We start from the raw sequence: 16,698 nt of genomic DNA, 5'->3' as shown, positions 1-16,698 counted from the left end.
CCGGTTTCATGATCATTAAGAACTTATTCAAACCACAGATCCTCTACTTCCCTAGTTGGGGAGAAAAGGCCGTTCACACTTGAATACAATTTAGCAGATTTCAGCTCTTGGCTCTTGTAAATATGTTCTATTTCTCTGTGTCGGTTTCCGCACCATTAACTGCTTTCTCTGTCTATTTTTTCTCTCTCTCAGTCTCCCTAAAGGTTCAATGATGCTTCTGTACTTGTTTAATGGAGTCTCCTCTTTGGCTCATTACACAGGTCTGACCAACCTTCTGGCATTTTCTGTTCTGCCTTATTTATGATGGTACATCTGTGTATGATCAATCAGACTGAAAGAGTGCATCGGCGATCAAACGATGAGATTCGATTGCTTTTTTGTCAGAATGTAAAAGCCTAAGAACAGTGTGTGTAATGATTGTGAAGCTTCAAAACATCTGTGAATAATGCAGTAGAAGTGAGTTTTCACTGCAGAGCATTCTCCATTAACTTATCCAGATGCCTAGCAAGAAAAACAGCTAGCAAAGCTTTTGTTTGGTCAGCTTGTTGTTAGCTAGTGTAGACCGAAAGTAACAAAGACAGATGACAGAGGGAGAAAATAACAAATGAGAATGGAAAAAAACAACAACAACAAGCTAGAAAAAGGCTCAGTTTACACCTGGTACCCAGCTAAAGGCTGGAATACACTACACAACTTTTAAAATCTGAACAGATTATATAGACAATCTCTGACTGGATGGATCCAAATCTGTGACCATCATACACTATGTGATTGTCTATAAAATCTGTAAGAAAAAATGAAGAGGATGTTGAAGATCTTGATGAAGATGTTTATTGCAGCATAGTAATGACAACGTACATGTTATACCTTGGTTTCAGTGGAGTAGGAATGAACCCCGAACATTCTAAGCTCAAACCTTTTATACAGTTACACTTTACTACCATAGACTGTATAAAAACATAGACGTAGTGTCCATGACGTCACCCGTGGGTTTCTGAAGAGCATTTTTAAAGACTAAAGTGGGCAGAGCTGGCCGTCGCCATCTTGGCAGTGCATCACCGATAGATAATTGAAAATGGGCAAAGAGGCGGGATGTGGGTGGAGCTGGTTGCTGAAACCACAAACACCTAGCTCGACGGTGGTGACAGCAGCGGCAATCCACCTGTCACGGATTCACTTCTGGAGCCAGTCTCTAGCGGCCAGTCGATGAATTGCAGTTTAAGCCACTTCCGTGTTGGTTTCAAGAGAGAGACCAGAAGGTTGCCGCTTGTTTACTACACTTAATGTAAATGAAGTTGCTCCTGTCGGGGGCAAAATTTTTCTGGTTTTTGAGGAAAATATTTCTTCATATAATGGACTTCAATGGTGGCCAATGGGCTGAAGGTCCAAATTGCAGTTTCAGTGCAGCTTCAAAGGGCTCTACACGATCCCAGCCAAGGAGTAAGGGTCTTGTCTAGTAAAACAAGAAAAATTTAAAAATGATAAAAATGTTTTTCGCCCTACCCTACCTGTTTGAACCGGAGTACACAGACGAAGAGCTCACTGCGCATGACCTTTCCAACATGATTATGTAATGCGTGGATTTGTGGACGCGCATCGCAAAGCTACTGCAAGATGTGCATTTGTGATTAAAAAGTATATAAATTTGTATTTTTGACCGATCGTTTCGCTAGATAAGACCCTTATTACTCAGCTGGGATCACGTAGAACACTTTGAAGCTGCATTGAAACTGCAGCCCGTTGGCCACCATTTAAGTCCATTATATGGAGAAAAATCATGGAATGTTTTCCTCAAAAACCATAATTTCTTTGCAACTGAAGAAAGAAAGACATCTTGGATGACATGGGGGTGAGTAAATTATCAGAAAATTTTTATTCTGGAAGTGAACTAATCCTTTAAAACATTTAAAGAACTCGATATTTTGTGCGTAACTTAATGGTAACATTAGAAAAAAGCAAAGATCTAACCACAAGTTGTCAAGTTGCCTGTTGCAATTAAACAGGTGTAAACAGGGTTTAAACCATTGTGATCAGATAAGTCTACATTCAGAGATGTATGAACATCACACTTTGTAGCATAAGTAAATGCACTTTTTTTGCTTTATCAACATGCAGCAAACCTGAAAGTTTTGAGTTGCAAGCTCTCAATGCAGCTGTGAACCTCACTCAAATAGTACTGTAGCTCTCTGCAGGTATTTACAGCTTCCTGTGAATAGCTTCCCTTTGGACACAATACTCAGATCATTGTTTGTCAAATCTCTCTCTCCCTCTTTCTGAAAACCCCCTTGTTTTTCACTGGAGTGCTTCTTCTATTTTTGCTGTTACCGCAACTGGTCGATAAAAAGAATCACTTCCTGATTTGACTGTTGACCTTCAGTAATGAGATCGTGGAGCGGTCAGCAGCTAAAGACTCCTGGGGAAACAAAGTGAGGCTGAATGGCTGTGAGACCGAGACCTTTAAAGCTTTAGCGCTCAGCGAGGAGAGAAACTCAAGCTAGTTCCCTTTCATGGGAACTTCGAACTGCGTCCTCTAGGGTCTGTTGAGACAGTTCCTTCAGCACATACAAAGAGAAACGTGCGGTAGCCCCTGTGTGACAGGCCAAGATTAGTATGATTCTAGGCTCTTGGTAGTATTCCCTTAAAGGAATCTGTTCCTGCTTCCAAGCCTTGAGCTCTACCCCGGGCCCAGGAGTCTGGCACTAACAGGTAAGTATTTTGGGGTATGTAGCCTAGGCCTTTGGCCGTAGGGAATAACGTCACTGACAGCCGTCTAACGTCCCAGGGGAGACTCCCATAGCGATATGGTAGAGTTGGTACTTAGTGCTCGCCATGGTTCTGGCAGTTCCCTGAGTAGGGAACGAGACACTCGTTCCCTACTCAGGGAACCATGGTTACATAAGTAACCTGAGACGATTTTCAATAACTGTTGATTTTCAACTGTATGCTCACAATCTAACCTTATATGCTGCAAATTGGCTCTGAATTATCTTTTTTTAAATGTGGAAAATGAATCAGTATAAATGTTTTAATCATTTTTTTTAACATTTGTCTCTGCATATTAAGCAAGGATGGGTTTGTATTTTTTATTCAGCAAGGACACATTAATTTGATCAAAAGTCACAGTAAAGACTTTTACATTGTTACAAAAGATTTCTATTTCAAAGAAATGTATCACCGTTTCCACATTAAGCAGCACAACTGTTTTCAACATTGATAATAATAAGAAATGTTTCCCAAACACCAAATCAACATATTATGGTGTTTGCATCGAAAAATCATGTGACACTGAAGACTAGATTAATGGCTCTTGAAAATTCAGCTTTTCCAATACAGCTTTTCAAATGACAAACTTTCATGTATGTGTGCAGTTTATTGACACAACTTACAAGAGACATGTCAAAACATATATTGTAGAAAAAAAAAATAGACCACAAAGGTACACAAACCGGGAGTCAAGACAGTGAGGAGAAAGTTCACAAACAAAAGATTGAGTGCATCAGTACACAGAACGTATATTGGCACAGCATTATTAAAAATATATCTACTGGGAAAATCTCAAAAACCTGCAGTTCCTCGCTTTCCAAAGTTTAAATGACTTCTGTGAATCAGCTGACTTAGATAAATATGCCAAGGACTCTTCTGAACATTACACTTCATAAAGCCCATATGAAAAATAATCTTGAAAGGCATAATTTACCTTATATTTGGCAACGCTCTATTTCACCCTTATGTTCTCTATTCTTTTTTTTTCTTCATCTAAGCAGCTTGCTTATGACAAACCAATCCATACAGCGTTCAAACTAGCTGCGCTTGCTTCACTGAGGGATGGGTAGAACCAAATTACATTAGCATAACTCACCCTCTGTGTTTCTCTCTTTCTATTTCATTCCCTGCCACCAACTGTGGATAATGCGCTAGCACAAATACACCGACAAACAAAAAAGCACTGATGTAAGCGTCTCCTCATCGCTCTTTCTGCTTAGGATTCCACATCTCTGACAGCTGACCCACTTCACAGAGGTCAAAAGCGCTAAAGTTCAGCCTGTTCTTGTTTTCTATGCTTGCAGGTAAATTACATATTAAACATTTTTATACAGAGGAAAAATGCTTTTGTAAGTAATTGGGGAGTGTCCAAGGCAAGAGAAGGATTCTGGAGTGAACATGGCAACTGCCTCCAAAAATAGCAGGAGGCAAAGATACAAGATGGGGAAGAAACAGATTTTAAACTTTATTTTAATTTTAGTTGTTATTCACCATGCAAAATTCATTACCATGATACCAGGATACTGTGGTTGCCAGGGTGTTGCCAAATGAATTTAATAACTTAGATAAGTAAATGTACACTTCTGCTCAATAAACTACAAGACTGGAATCATAATTCATGTCCTTAATACAAAGAGTGTGGGACAAGTCACGTGCTGAGGGTTAATACAAAGGGTTAGGTATGTGTTTAATTCCATAAGCAATAATTATGAGCAATAATAATAGTGATTCTTGCCTTTAAAAGCGTATTTCTTTTGCCTGACAACTTAATTTTGGCATAATGAAAATATGAATTGTTTTTACATAATTCTAGAAAAATAGTGTGTTGTCCTGTCATAAAGAGGCATTAGAAGCTTTGTCATGGACATGCTGTTATTATGCTCTCTCTCTCTCTCCTACATTCATGCACTCTACAACCCCTGATTACACTACACACCATGTCATTAATTTTAGCTTGAAGACTGAAGAAATAATTGAAGCCTCTGAGAGGAATAATTTGAAACAGATGGAAAGTTCACAAGTGAGTCCACAAGTGAATCCATAACTGAATGCGGCACTGTATACCTCATCTCCCACTCTCCCCCTTTCATTGTTTGCTCCAACTCTATCAATCTTTTTAACCTTGTGTATTGTTCAACTGTTCTATATAGCAACAAACAATCAAGGTAAAAGACATATAGACCTATACAATATAATACATATTGTGTGGAATGTTTAATAACTGAAGTCCATATGAAAGACCGTTTAATTCAGGGGTCGCCAAACTCAGTCCTGGAGAGCCAGTGTCCTGCAGAGTTTAGCTCCAACCCTAATCAAACACATCTGAACCAGCTAATCAAGGTCTTACTAGGCAAAGCCACTGGAAGGCAAGTCTGCAACCTTTAGCCAAAAAAAGCGTAACGGCTAATGCTAACGCTTCCACTTTGGCAGTACGTGGGAAAGGAGACCAGAGGCCGTTTTTTGAAGGATGTCAATGGAGGAGAGGCTTCACTATGCTGAATAAACAGCTTTTGTGAGGAAACAGCTTGTCATTTAATGAATTGATTCTCCATCGGCTAATCTTGAACATGTTTTATACTAAATAATACTTTTGGATTGAACTACCGTAGTTTTAGAGTTTACACTAAAGAAATTCCGTTTTTATAAGACAAGTCACTGACTTTTTGCGACAGGTGGGATACAGCTTACAGCACTTCTCATTTATTCCTATGGTATCTGTAAATGGTGATTAAGTATCGCACATCTCTGACACACATGTGATCCAAGTTGACCGTTACGATTTCTCCAATAGTAAGTAATACAGACCCTCTCATCTCCCAATAGTAAGACCATCTCTGTTACTAGGTATACGTGAAACTTCCAGGCAGGTGTGCTGAGGTAAGTTGAAGCTAAACTCTGCAGGACACCGGCCCTCCAGGACTGAGTTTGGTGACCCCTGGTTTAAATTCTACAATATCTCACATCTTCACCTTACAGCCACAATAAATAAAGTAAAAACATTCAAATAAACTATAATAATAATAATAATAGTAATTTTAATCAAATTACTATAGTTTTAAATAAAAAAAAAATAATAAAAATAAATAATAATATTTGTGTTAATAAATTAATAAACAAATATGCAAAGAAAACGGGAAATAATAATAATATAATAAATATTGATTATGGTGATGATGATAATCATTTCCAGTCACATAAGATTTATAAATAAAAAACAAACAAACAAATAAACAATTAATATGCATGCAAAAAAGGAAAACAACAACAGCAACCATAATAATATTAATAGTAATATTTTCCAGTTTCTTCATATAAGATTTTATTTATTTATATTTTACAGCCAACTGAATAAAAGAAGCAACAAGAAATTTACAGCTGACTCAGTCACAACAGGAATCTATATTTTGCATTTGTGATTACATGTAAAATAAAAAGGCAAGTAAATTAAGTCTAATAGTATTGTTTTTCCCTTCCAACAGTGCCGCATTGTCGACTGTATCTGTCAGACAAAATCGATCATCATCTTCAACCTATTATCACATCTAAAATAGGATGAATTATATTCATTATCTAGCATTAATTAACAATTCACATGCTACCTTGTATAGCTTTTTTGACATTTACTTCATCTTATTTAAAATTTAATTATTTATTTTTACCTCTAATGTAATCTGCAAAGTGTGAGTTCCCCTTCACGAACTCGAGCTGCGTCGAAACGCTATGGGAACGCCTCCAGCGTGACCACGCTCTGAATCACATGTGTAATTAGTCCAATGGATGGGCGAGACATCACGGGCGGGGTGACGTAGCGACCAGGAAGCATAAAAGCACGTGCGGTGAAACCGGCAAGCACTCTGTGTGTGTCAGTCTTATTTGGTGTTGTCTGTCCATTATCACTCTTTATTTTACCAGTACGAGTATAGACAAACATACGGCGAGAGCCGGCAGCATCTCAGGCTGTGTGTTCTTCCCTGCCCGCGCTACATTTCGGGTATGGATACACACAGTCTGTGTGTTGTCTGCTTGGGAGCAAAACACGCAGAGTCAGCTGACTGTCCACATTGCGAGCGTTTGTCACTGCGTATGCGTACTCTCCGAGGGCTCTCTTTGAGGAGGGAGTCTTCACCGGCGTTTTTCGCGACGCAGGACCCACTTTCGCCGAGGCGGAGCGGCGGCTGTGCTCGTGGGTTTCGCATATGGATCCGGTGGAGGGAATGTAGACGGGTGAGTCCCTATCTTCCTTAACCACCAGATACAGCGCCCGCTCTCGGGGTTCGGAAGCCCGCACTGCGGTCCTTGCGAGCTCGCGGTTCGGTCCCGCTATTGCTGAGGCACGGCGGCGATTCAGATCGCGGGGATCGCACGTGGATCTAGTGGATGGGTTGGAGACAGCTCGCCTTTTCTCCGCCTGCACTCCCTAGATCCATCGCTCTCTCTCGAGGCTCGGAAGCCCGCACTTAAGCAAATTAAGCTTAGCCTTAGACCTTTATTTAGTCTAAGGTTATGCCTAATGTGTGTCTAAGGAAAAACAGCCCTAAAGAGTTTGATCCTAATGGATTTCTAACACAATGAGTATATACTTTGACAAGCAGCAACTGTCACTGGACTGCACATTTGATCACTAAACCTAGAAATGGGCCATGACAATTGGCAACATTGCTCTGTCGTGATGATTTATATTAGGGTGACCTTACGTGCCATTTTTCCCGGACGCGTCCTGGCCAGGATTTCTATATTGCTTTGATTCAAAGTATCTCGAGAGCGTTTCGAAAACATAAGGAACCGATGTCATACACCAATCGGTCTGCACATGCAAACAAAGCCAAACCCTAGATATTTTAGGCAATATAGAAATCTTGGCCAGGACGCGTCCCGGGAAAATGGCACGTATGGTCACCCTACCTAACCTGGAGACGTTTTTTCAGAGGAGAGGCCCACTGTCAAAAGCTTTAAAAACACCTGCTTTAGAAAAAACACTTATTTCTAATTCATCTATGGCCTGATTTTAAAGGTCACTACAGGTGTGTGTATTTGTGTGTGTGATTGTGTCAGGTGTTGAAGGACTCCCTCCTCATTATCCTCACCTTGCTACCAAGCAGAATCACAGGGCCAGTCTAATAGTCCTCTGGTAATAGTGTATCTCTCTTTCTCCTGGACTCAGTTCATTAGTTTTACTTCAGCTTGACACCTAACATCAGAGCAGAGAGTCAATGATGTCATTCTCACACAAACAAGAACCCTCTTCCCTGGCCACTCATGGGCACTGAGTCCAAGTTTCTATGGTAATGTTAGCAGTCTTCACAGTAATGACATGTTTTGTGAGCTTGGCTAAGCTCTTTCCTCTTTGGCTGAATAAAAGGAAGCCTTTCAATGACACACGCTCTGTCTCTTCCTCAGTAACAGCTGTTTGTGTCGACCAGAATAAGCTCTAAATCTTCCTACAATCTTCCTTCATTCAACGTCCTGTTGACTTTGATCAATTCGGTGTCCGGGATTTGACTCTTAACTTCATTATCAAAATGTACAGTCTAAAAGAGGCAGAACACTTCGGTAAAACCTACAAATGAAAAAAAGTGACTGACACCTAACTGAAAGTAGGGATGCTATGAGCTAAATTTTTCAGTAGTGTGACAGTAGCTCATCAAAATAGTGCAGCTTTTCCAGTAACAAGCTATGTTTACAAGCACTATATTGTTGTTTTTTTATGTCACATATTGCTCATGCAGCCTTACAACAGAGCGAGCAGCGGCAATAATCAAACGTACTCTCTCAGAAAGTGTGTCTCGCTCTCTCTCAAGTACCACTGGGAAGACCAATTAATTTTAGCGAATTAGTTTGTTTCGGACAATGCATTTCAATGAACCAGCTCCAAAATGTAATTTATCCTTTCATGACATACAGTGTTTTTCCAGTCACTGTGCAGCATTGTACATCTTTCAGTTTTGTATAGTGTTAAATACTGCCATTTGCCATTTTATTGGTGAAAAAAGGGGACTGGGAAAAGACGCAAGACACTCATGAACCAAAAGGAGCACATTGGAATGTGGACTGACCGCAAAGCCAACAATTTTATCAGTTGTATTTAGTGTAAATTCACGTTCAAGCCTTCACTAGGTGTCCATCCATCCAAAATCCATTAGAGGTATACATTAATTGCACTACAAACTCATTTACTCACCCTCAGGCCATCCAAGATGTAGATGAGAATAAGAACCGATTTGTAAAACCTTAGCATTATATCAATTGTTCACCAATGGATCCTCTGCAGTGAATGGGTGCCGTCAGAATGAGAGTCCAGCTGATAAAAATATCACAATAATCCACAAGTAATCCACACAACTCAAGTCCATTAATTAATGTCTTGTGAAGTGAAAAGCTGCATGTTTATAAGAAAAAAATCCATCATTAAGGCATTTTAACTTTAAACCATAATTTCTGGTCAAAATATGATTCCATAATCCATAATGATACTTCCTCCAGTGAAAAAGTTCATCCCTTATTGTCCTCTTACATCAAAATCCACTGACATATTTCAAAGCAATATTATGGATAGAGGACTCATATTTAAAATACAAATGAATACAAGTTAAAAATATCTAAATAATGATTTCTGTCTTACAAACACACAGTTTTTCACTTCACAAGACATTAACTGATGGACTGGAATCGTGTGGATTGTTGTGATGTTTTTATCAGCTGTTTGGACTCTCATTCTGATGGCACCCATTCACTGCAGAGGATCTATTGGTGAACAAATGATGTAATGTTAAATTTCTCCAAATCTGTTCTGATGAAGAAGAAAACTCTACATCTTGGATGGCAATGAAGGTGAGTACATTTTAAGCTAAATGTAATGTACTGAACCAAGCTATGTTTTGTAACTTGTAGTGCTATGTTTTTGAAAAGAATAATTCTAACGTCTTTAAATTACGAGTAGCTTGCTATAGTTTCAAGTTAATTTCCCAAATGACGCTAAATTATGGAAGCCTAAAAACATCATACACATGCTCTCATGTTGTCTGGCTTTTTGTTACAGACTTTATGGTAAGTGTTTTCACTCAGTCTTGAGAGGAACATGGCCCTTAAAAGAATTCAACAAATTAAGTGGCGCAAAGCTGCAGCTTCACTGGGCAGCTGCTGATTAGAGTCTATCAGTGTTACAGCGTTCTCTTCAAGTCTCTGACAGTCAGCTCTGAAGCCTCAATCACCATCACACACGAAGCCATTTATTTTGGAAATCCTTTGGAAGAGCAATCAAAGGCGGCATTGCTTCTCTGTTCATTATGAGTTAGATTTGTAAAACCTTAGCATTATATCAATTGTTCACCAATGGATCCTCTGCAGTGAATGGGTGCCGTCAGAATGAGAGTCCAGCTGATAAAAATATCACAATAATCCACAAGTAATCCACACAACTCAAGTCCATTAATTAATGTCTTGTGAAGTGAAAAGCTGCATGTTTATAAGAAAAAAATCCATCATTAAGGCATTTTAACTTTAAACCATAATTTCTGGTCAAAATATGATTCCATAATCCATAATGATACTTCCTCCAGTGAAAAAGTTCATCCCTTATTGTCCTCTTACATCAAAATCCACTGACATATTTCAAAGCAATATTATGGATAGAGGACTCATATTTAAAATACAAATGAATACAAGTTAAAAATATCTAAATAATGATTTCTGTCTTACAAACACACAGTTTTTCACTTCACAAGACATTAACTGATGGACTGGAATCGTGTGGATTGTTGTGATGTTTTTATCAGCTGTTTGGACTCTCATTCTGATGGCACCCATTCACTGCAGAGGATCTATTGGTGAACAAATGATGTAATGTTAAATTTCTCCAAATCTGTTCTGATGAAGAAGAAAACTCTACATCTTGGATGGCAATGAAGGTGAGTACATTTTAAGCTAAATGTAATGTACTGAACCAAGCTATGTTTTGTAACTTGTAGTGCTATGTTTTTGAAAAGAATAATTCTAACGTCTTTAAATTACGAGTAGCTTGCTATAGTTTCAAGTTAATTTCCCAAATGACGCTAAATTATGGAAGCCTAAAAACATCATACACATGCTCTCATGTTGTCTGGCTTTTTGTTACAGACTTTATGGTAAGTGTTTTCACTCAGTCTTGAGAGGAACATGGCCCTTAAAAGAATTCAACAAATTAAGTGGCGCAAAGCTGCAGCTTCACTGGGCAGCTGCTGATTAGAGTCTATCAGTGTTACAGCGTTCTCTTCAAGTCTCTGACAGTCAGCTCTGAAGCCTCAATCACCATCACACACGAAGCCATTTATTTTGGAAATCCTTTGGAAGAGCAATCAAAGGCGGCATTGCTTCTCTGTTCATTATGAGTTAAACAGTATTCAAGGCTGTTGTTAGGTCTGTGTTGTATTGCTGATCCGTGCTTAGAGAATACAGGGAGGAGAAATCCATAGAGTAAAACAACAATGATTATTAAATTAATTAATCAAAAATGAGTTCAAGATGAGGTTAGACAAAATTCAGAGAAAGATGGGAACTATCAAAGCTCTTTTATCAAATGCATTGTCAAAGCAGCTAGAGTGAATAAACGACATCCTCGGTTTTATTGTGGCTTGAAAAGATACACACTTGCTGTTTTATTTGTCGAGGTGTTGCCACTTGTTCATCTGTCATTAATATGCAGTGAATCACTTTGCATGTGTAGGAAAGCTTTCAAGATCTGACAATTCTTTGTAAAAAGGCTTATAATAAAAAACTGTGAAGCTGCATAAGCATGCAAAAATGTTTGTATGGTAGTGTCTTGACTGTTATGATTACTGTGATGATGAACACACAAAGCTTCATGGTCCTTCTAGAGAAATCAGTGTCTGTCCTCTGGGTTGGGCTTTTATATATCTGGATGAGTGATGTTTTTGCTGTGGGAAAGAGTTGAACTCAGCTTAATGTACAGAGAAGGTCAGTTTGTATCAGACATCCCTGGAGTTTCTTTGTTGGCTCGTCTGTCCTTTCTTTCTTTCAGTCTGTCTCTCTACTGCTTTGTTCTTTCCCAAACAGAAATGTAATAAATGACATACATTGCCCTATATTAAGAGCGCCACATATGTTAAAGCAATATCTTGGTAATATATGAAGTTTTAATTTTCTAACATACTTAAAATACCCCAACTAAAATTTATTTATGTACAGTACATACTTGTATGAATAGCGAGGATATGTGTGAACAATATTTATAAATGCATGTTTATGAAAACATATACAAAAATGCTGTGAGCATACACACACACACACACACACACACACACACACACACATATATATATATATATATATATAAACACACATATATATTTCTTATTACTTTAACATACGTCTATCTTTTAAATTTACATATATTAACACATGTACATAACGTATGTATATAATGTAAGTATATATTATATATGTACATATGTTACTTTTATGTGTTACTTATAACATTCTTTAAACAAAGTTTTATCATATATATATATATATATATATATATAATGAATAAATCTAAAATATAACTGCATTATATATTATAATAATATAATAAAATATAACACATTTATGTGTGACTGGCATATTATACATTTATGCGTATAAATAATTAGATATATGACACTTCATATGTAAAAAAAATTATTAATATACATACGTAAACATACATATTTATATGGGCTAGATATATATGTCATGAAATCCTTCCATTTTCTAATAGATGTTTAAATTTCATACATGTCTTTACTTCATATGACAATATGTACATATGAAAATAAGGACACAAAAGCACCATGAATGTATCATAAAAGTGATTCATAGGACTTATGCACTATATTCACATTGTAAATGATGTAATTAAATGATGATGACAGAATTTTTATTTTTGGGTGAACTATCCTTTTAAGCTACTTCTATGTGTTTTGTTTTGATGAGACAGGATCAGGATTTGGAAGTTTTCAGTGATCCTGATCTTATAGATCATGTGGTTTTGTAAAAACGCTGTGTGTCTGCTCATGTGTGTGGAGATTTGAGAGTCTGGAGTGTTGTGAGGGAGACTCACTGGTTCTTTTCCACAGATAAAATCAGCTGTTGTCCTTCTGCTTGGATCAGGATGCGCAGCAAAGCGGGAGGCGTCTAAATAAATTAAAAACAAAACAATCACTTCATGTCCTGTTTTCCTGTTTCAACCAATTTACTCTAAACCCTGCATCTTGCCCATTGAAATACACACACACATACACACACAGCCTTCACACCTATGAACGACTCAGGATTTGATCCAGCACACCAGACAGAGCCATAAAGCCAAAAGCAAGACTTCCAACTGTGATTTTGCACATAATAATGTGTCAAGCCCTCTGCACAGGGAAAAGGCTGATGTGTTCATGTACAGCCACTGCATCTTTATTCGCTCGACTCATTCAAAGACATGGGGAATATGAACTGAACTGCACACACAAATGTCATTTAAACAAACTGCTTCTTGACAAATAACAAAAAATAAGCTAGCAGTGAAGCCAGGTGTGTTCAAGTGAGTGGATCTTGATTAATCGTGGTGGACCTCTTTGAGGTACCTGCTCTTGGTGTTCTTTCAAAGCGAATATTTTATATTTCTTTTGTTTGCCTATATGAGACAATATACTCTATGCTTCTTTTTCACAGCATAATGTTCAGCTGCACAGTTAAGGCGTAAATGTGTGGTATCTTTTTCTGTTTATGTAGTTGATTTTAGTGCTGCATTATTCTATTGATATACATCTTAATTTGCATTTACTTCAAAAAGTATAATGGTAATACCATGTTTTTTTGTACATGTAAATGAACTATTTTCATATTGAAAATTAAGAACTTATAAGACATAAATTGTAATTTCACTGATGTACTATAAAATAAAATTAATATACTTTATGAAATACACTTGATTTTTATTTTACAGTAGAACATTATTATTACAATATATTTCTAATTTTGTGTAATATTTTAATAAATATTATTCACATTAAAAATCATAACTCCTCTTATTTTAGAGTCATGTTGAATGGATCAAAAACAGTGGGAATGTGGCCTATAAAAACACAACTTCAATTCATTTTGCAAGTTCAAAAGTCATTTTGCAGTGTTTTTTTTCTTCTATGCAGATCTCAAACATTCTAGAATGGTTCAATATTTCCAACATTTTTCCAAATGTTTAGTAAGGTTTGGAGGTGTTTCTGTTTCTTTGAAGACCACATGAAATCAAAATTGACAATTCTTATTTTTTTATGGAATGTTGCAGTTTATTAAGCCTCAGAAATTTGTGCATCAAATATGATACAAAAGGCTTTATAGGGTTAAAGTGCAGGTCATACGATATTTAAAAGTGTCCTAATATTGTGTTGGAGTCCCCTACAACAGGTTTAAATGCATCTAAGGTCAGAAAACATTGTAATTTTCTCAGAATATACATTTAATATTAGAATAATTTTTCAATGACTTCGAAACGATTCGTCCGAAGCAGTTCTGAGCTTAAAGGTGGGGTAAGCGATTTCTGGTAGCCAATGTTGACGCGAGTGGCGCGGCATGACAAAATACTATGGAACTCATTATAATCAGTGATGCTGTCTACACCATAGATATATATACATATCTATGGTCTACTCTGGATGTGGCGTGGCACGACACGACAAATCCCCAACAGAAAACTGCTGCTGTGTCCTATTCATGACATTCTATTTTATCCGCCATCTCTATCTTTCTGTCGCTCGGCTCGCTAATGTCCGTCTTGTGCACTGAACCCTCTCTCCTCCACATCATGAGTAGACACGCCCCTTACTGCTGATTGGCTCCAAGTTTGTTTTGCTAGTCGGCCCGAATCAGTTTTCTAAAGCGTTTTTGAAAAATCGCTTAGCCCACATTTAAGGTCTGTAAACCCCTCCCTTCCACAAGCCTGCAAATGTGTTACCTTGTAACATATATAGGTAACAGGCAGAGGATTCGAAAATATGACGACTCGTTAAGGCGGTTCAGAGTCTACTCTTTCTTTGAGAGACAATATCTTTATTTATCATGCACTTTTTTGATTAACAACTTTGCAGACTGTTTACATTGAAGGATAGCTACGTTACAAACTGCAAAAAATATATTTTTCAGAAACCCATATGACTCTTTAAAAAATGCATGTGTGCACACAGATCCTGAAATATTTCTGAATAACTCTTCAACTTTCCCTTTATTATAATAGAATGACCATCTACTTTTCCTTGCTAAACAGCTGATAGAGCATATCTTCCTCCCTCACTCCAGCTGTAGTGATATGGCTTTGGGCCATCAGTCAGGCCTCTCGTGGCGCAGGCCGACAAGTCCTTTATTCTGAGTGGAATTTCCTGCCTGAAATACGCTACCCTCACCACAGCCTCAATCTCCACCTGCAAATGTTTAATCGCAATTACCTTGAAAAGCAAAGCAAAGCAAAGCCAACCATTCTCTAGCATGCATTTTCATGACATACAAAACTTTTCCCTAACAATGCATTAAAGACATTTCCAACATTTCAGACAGTTATGAAAAGCTCTGGGAGTTGAGTTTCCAATGCCTAAGCCTCCAAGCACACATGAATTCACTGTAAAATGGGCAGTGAAATGGCCTCTAAGAGCCATGTGCCAGAGTCAGACATTGCTCTGAGCTACTGAAGACGTTTGACTGTAATATTCACTGGAGCTCGAGTAACTCGAGAGTAACTGTGGAGACTGGAATCAATTAAGCCTTAATGACAAAGGCCCCGTGACTTTTTGCGACAATGTCGCTACGACTTCAGGCAGTTAATCTAATCTAATGTACTCCAAAACACTTTTCAACATTCATCACCTCATCACTCAGCCTCTGTGCCTCTGGTGCCGTTTGGCAGTCAGGCCTTTCACTCATTTTCACAAATGACCCTTTTAGAGCTAAAAGGCTGTGGCTCAATAATGACACTGACTATGGTAGTCATACATTGTGAACTAATTTGTACCGTAGTCCTATGTTATACCATTTCGAACTGAAGTGAACTTGCACTGGACTCAATATATTATCCATCTGAAAAGAGTATATGCTACTCAGTGCTATTTAAAATAAAAAATTCATATAAAAAATATAAACACCAGCAACGAGACATCATGATGGAAGGGAAAATTACTTTCTAGAGGTTTAGGAAAATATGTGAAAAATGATGCAGCAACAATATACAGTGTTCTTTCTTACTCTGGAGCGGAGCCAGCCGATTGGTCTCTGCTCTGTTCCTTCCAGCAGTAGCGGTACCATGGTGTGGTAGTGTTCCAGTTTGTTGAGCACACTTTTTAGTTGCCTCCCTGAGACAAGCAACAAAAAAAAGCTCCCATTAGTATTGCAATGAAGTAACAGTGACACAATATGTGATGCAGCTGAGCTCTCTCTCTCTCTCTCTCTCTCTGTGTGTGTGTGTGTGTGTGTGTGTACTGGAGGTACACAAGAAGTTCAAATGACCAACAGTTAAAGGTGGAATTATAAGCTAAAGAATTAGGACCAGCATGAACAGATGGGGAGATAAAGGCCATTAACTCAATAGAATTTGTAGTCCTAAAACTTGGAAGAGAATTAGTATTTAACTTATGGGTTCCCTCTGGATTTATTATGGGATTTTAGGATGGTGCTTTTCAATTTACATATAAAATAAGGTCTGTGTTTAAAGATGCACTATATAGGTTATTTAGGGTAAAAATAAACAAAATTCGATTATTGAGCATTCCATGGTTGCTATCTCAATTCACTATGCTAAGCCTACAATAATGATATATAGTGGTCAGTCACATTTGGTGACCTTTCAAAGAACGTCTGGCTACTACACTGATAAAAAAATTGGTGTAGGATATAGGAAGCAATTTACTACAATTTTCCCTCAGAAATTGTTAGTGAATTTCACAAGTA

At 37.7% G+C, this 16,698-nt stretch overlaps 1 protein-coding gene across 1 annotated transcript in view; it reads right to left on the bottom strand.

Annotated features, from left to right (window-relative positions):
- The window catches only part of LOC107674032 (disintegrin and metalloproteinase domain-containing protein 12-like), a 117,362-nt gene that overhangs the window by 88,884 nt on the left and 11,780 nt on the right, over positions 1-16,698 (bottom strand). Inside the window, exons 2-3 of the mRNA XM_016467891.1 lie at positions 15,997-16,103; positions 12,839-12,912 (exon numbers count right to left, since the gene is read on the bottom strand). Of these exons, the coding sequence (XP_016323377.1) occupies positions 12,839-12,912; positions 15,997-16,103 (181 nt within the window). The remainder of the gene's footprint in view (positions 1-12,838; positions 12,913-15,996; positions 16,104-16,698) is intronic.

The sequence above is a fragment of the Sinocyclocheilus anshuiensis genome, unplaced genomic scaffold (genome assembly GCF_001515605.1).
Source record: "Sinocyclocheilus anshuiensis isolate Anshui unplaced genomic scaffold, SAMN03320099.WGS_v1.1 scaffold544, whole genome shotgun sequence".
Taxonomy (NCBI): Eukaryota; Metazoa; Chordata; class Actinopteri; order Cypriniformes; family Cyprinidae; genus Sinocyclocheilus; species Sinocyclocheilus anshuiensis.
The sequence above is the reverse complement of the archived record's forward strand: the minus strand, read 5'-3'. Positions and strand labels throughout refer to the sequence as shown.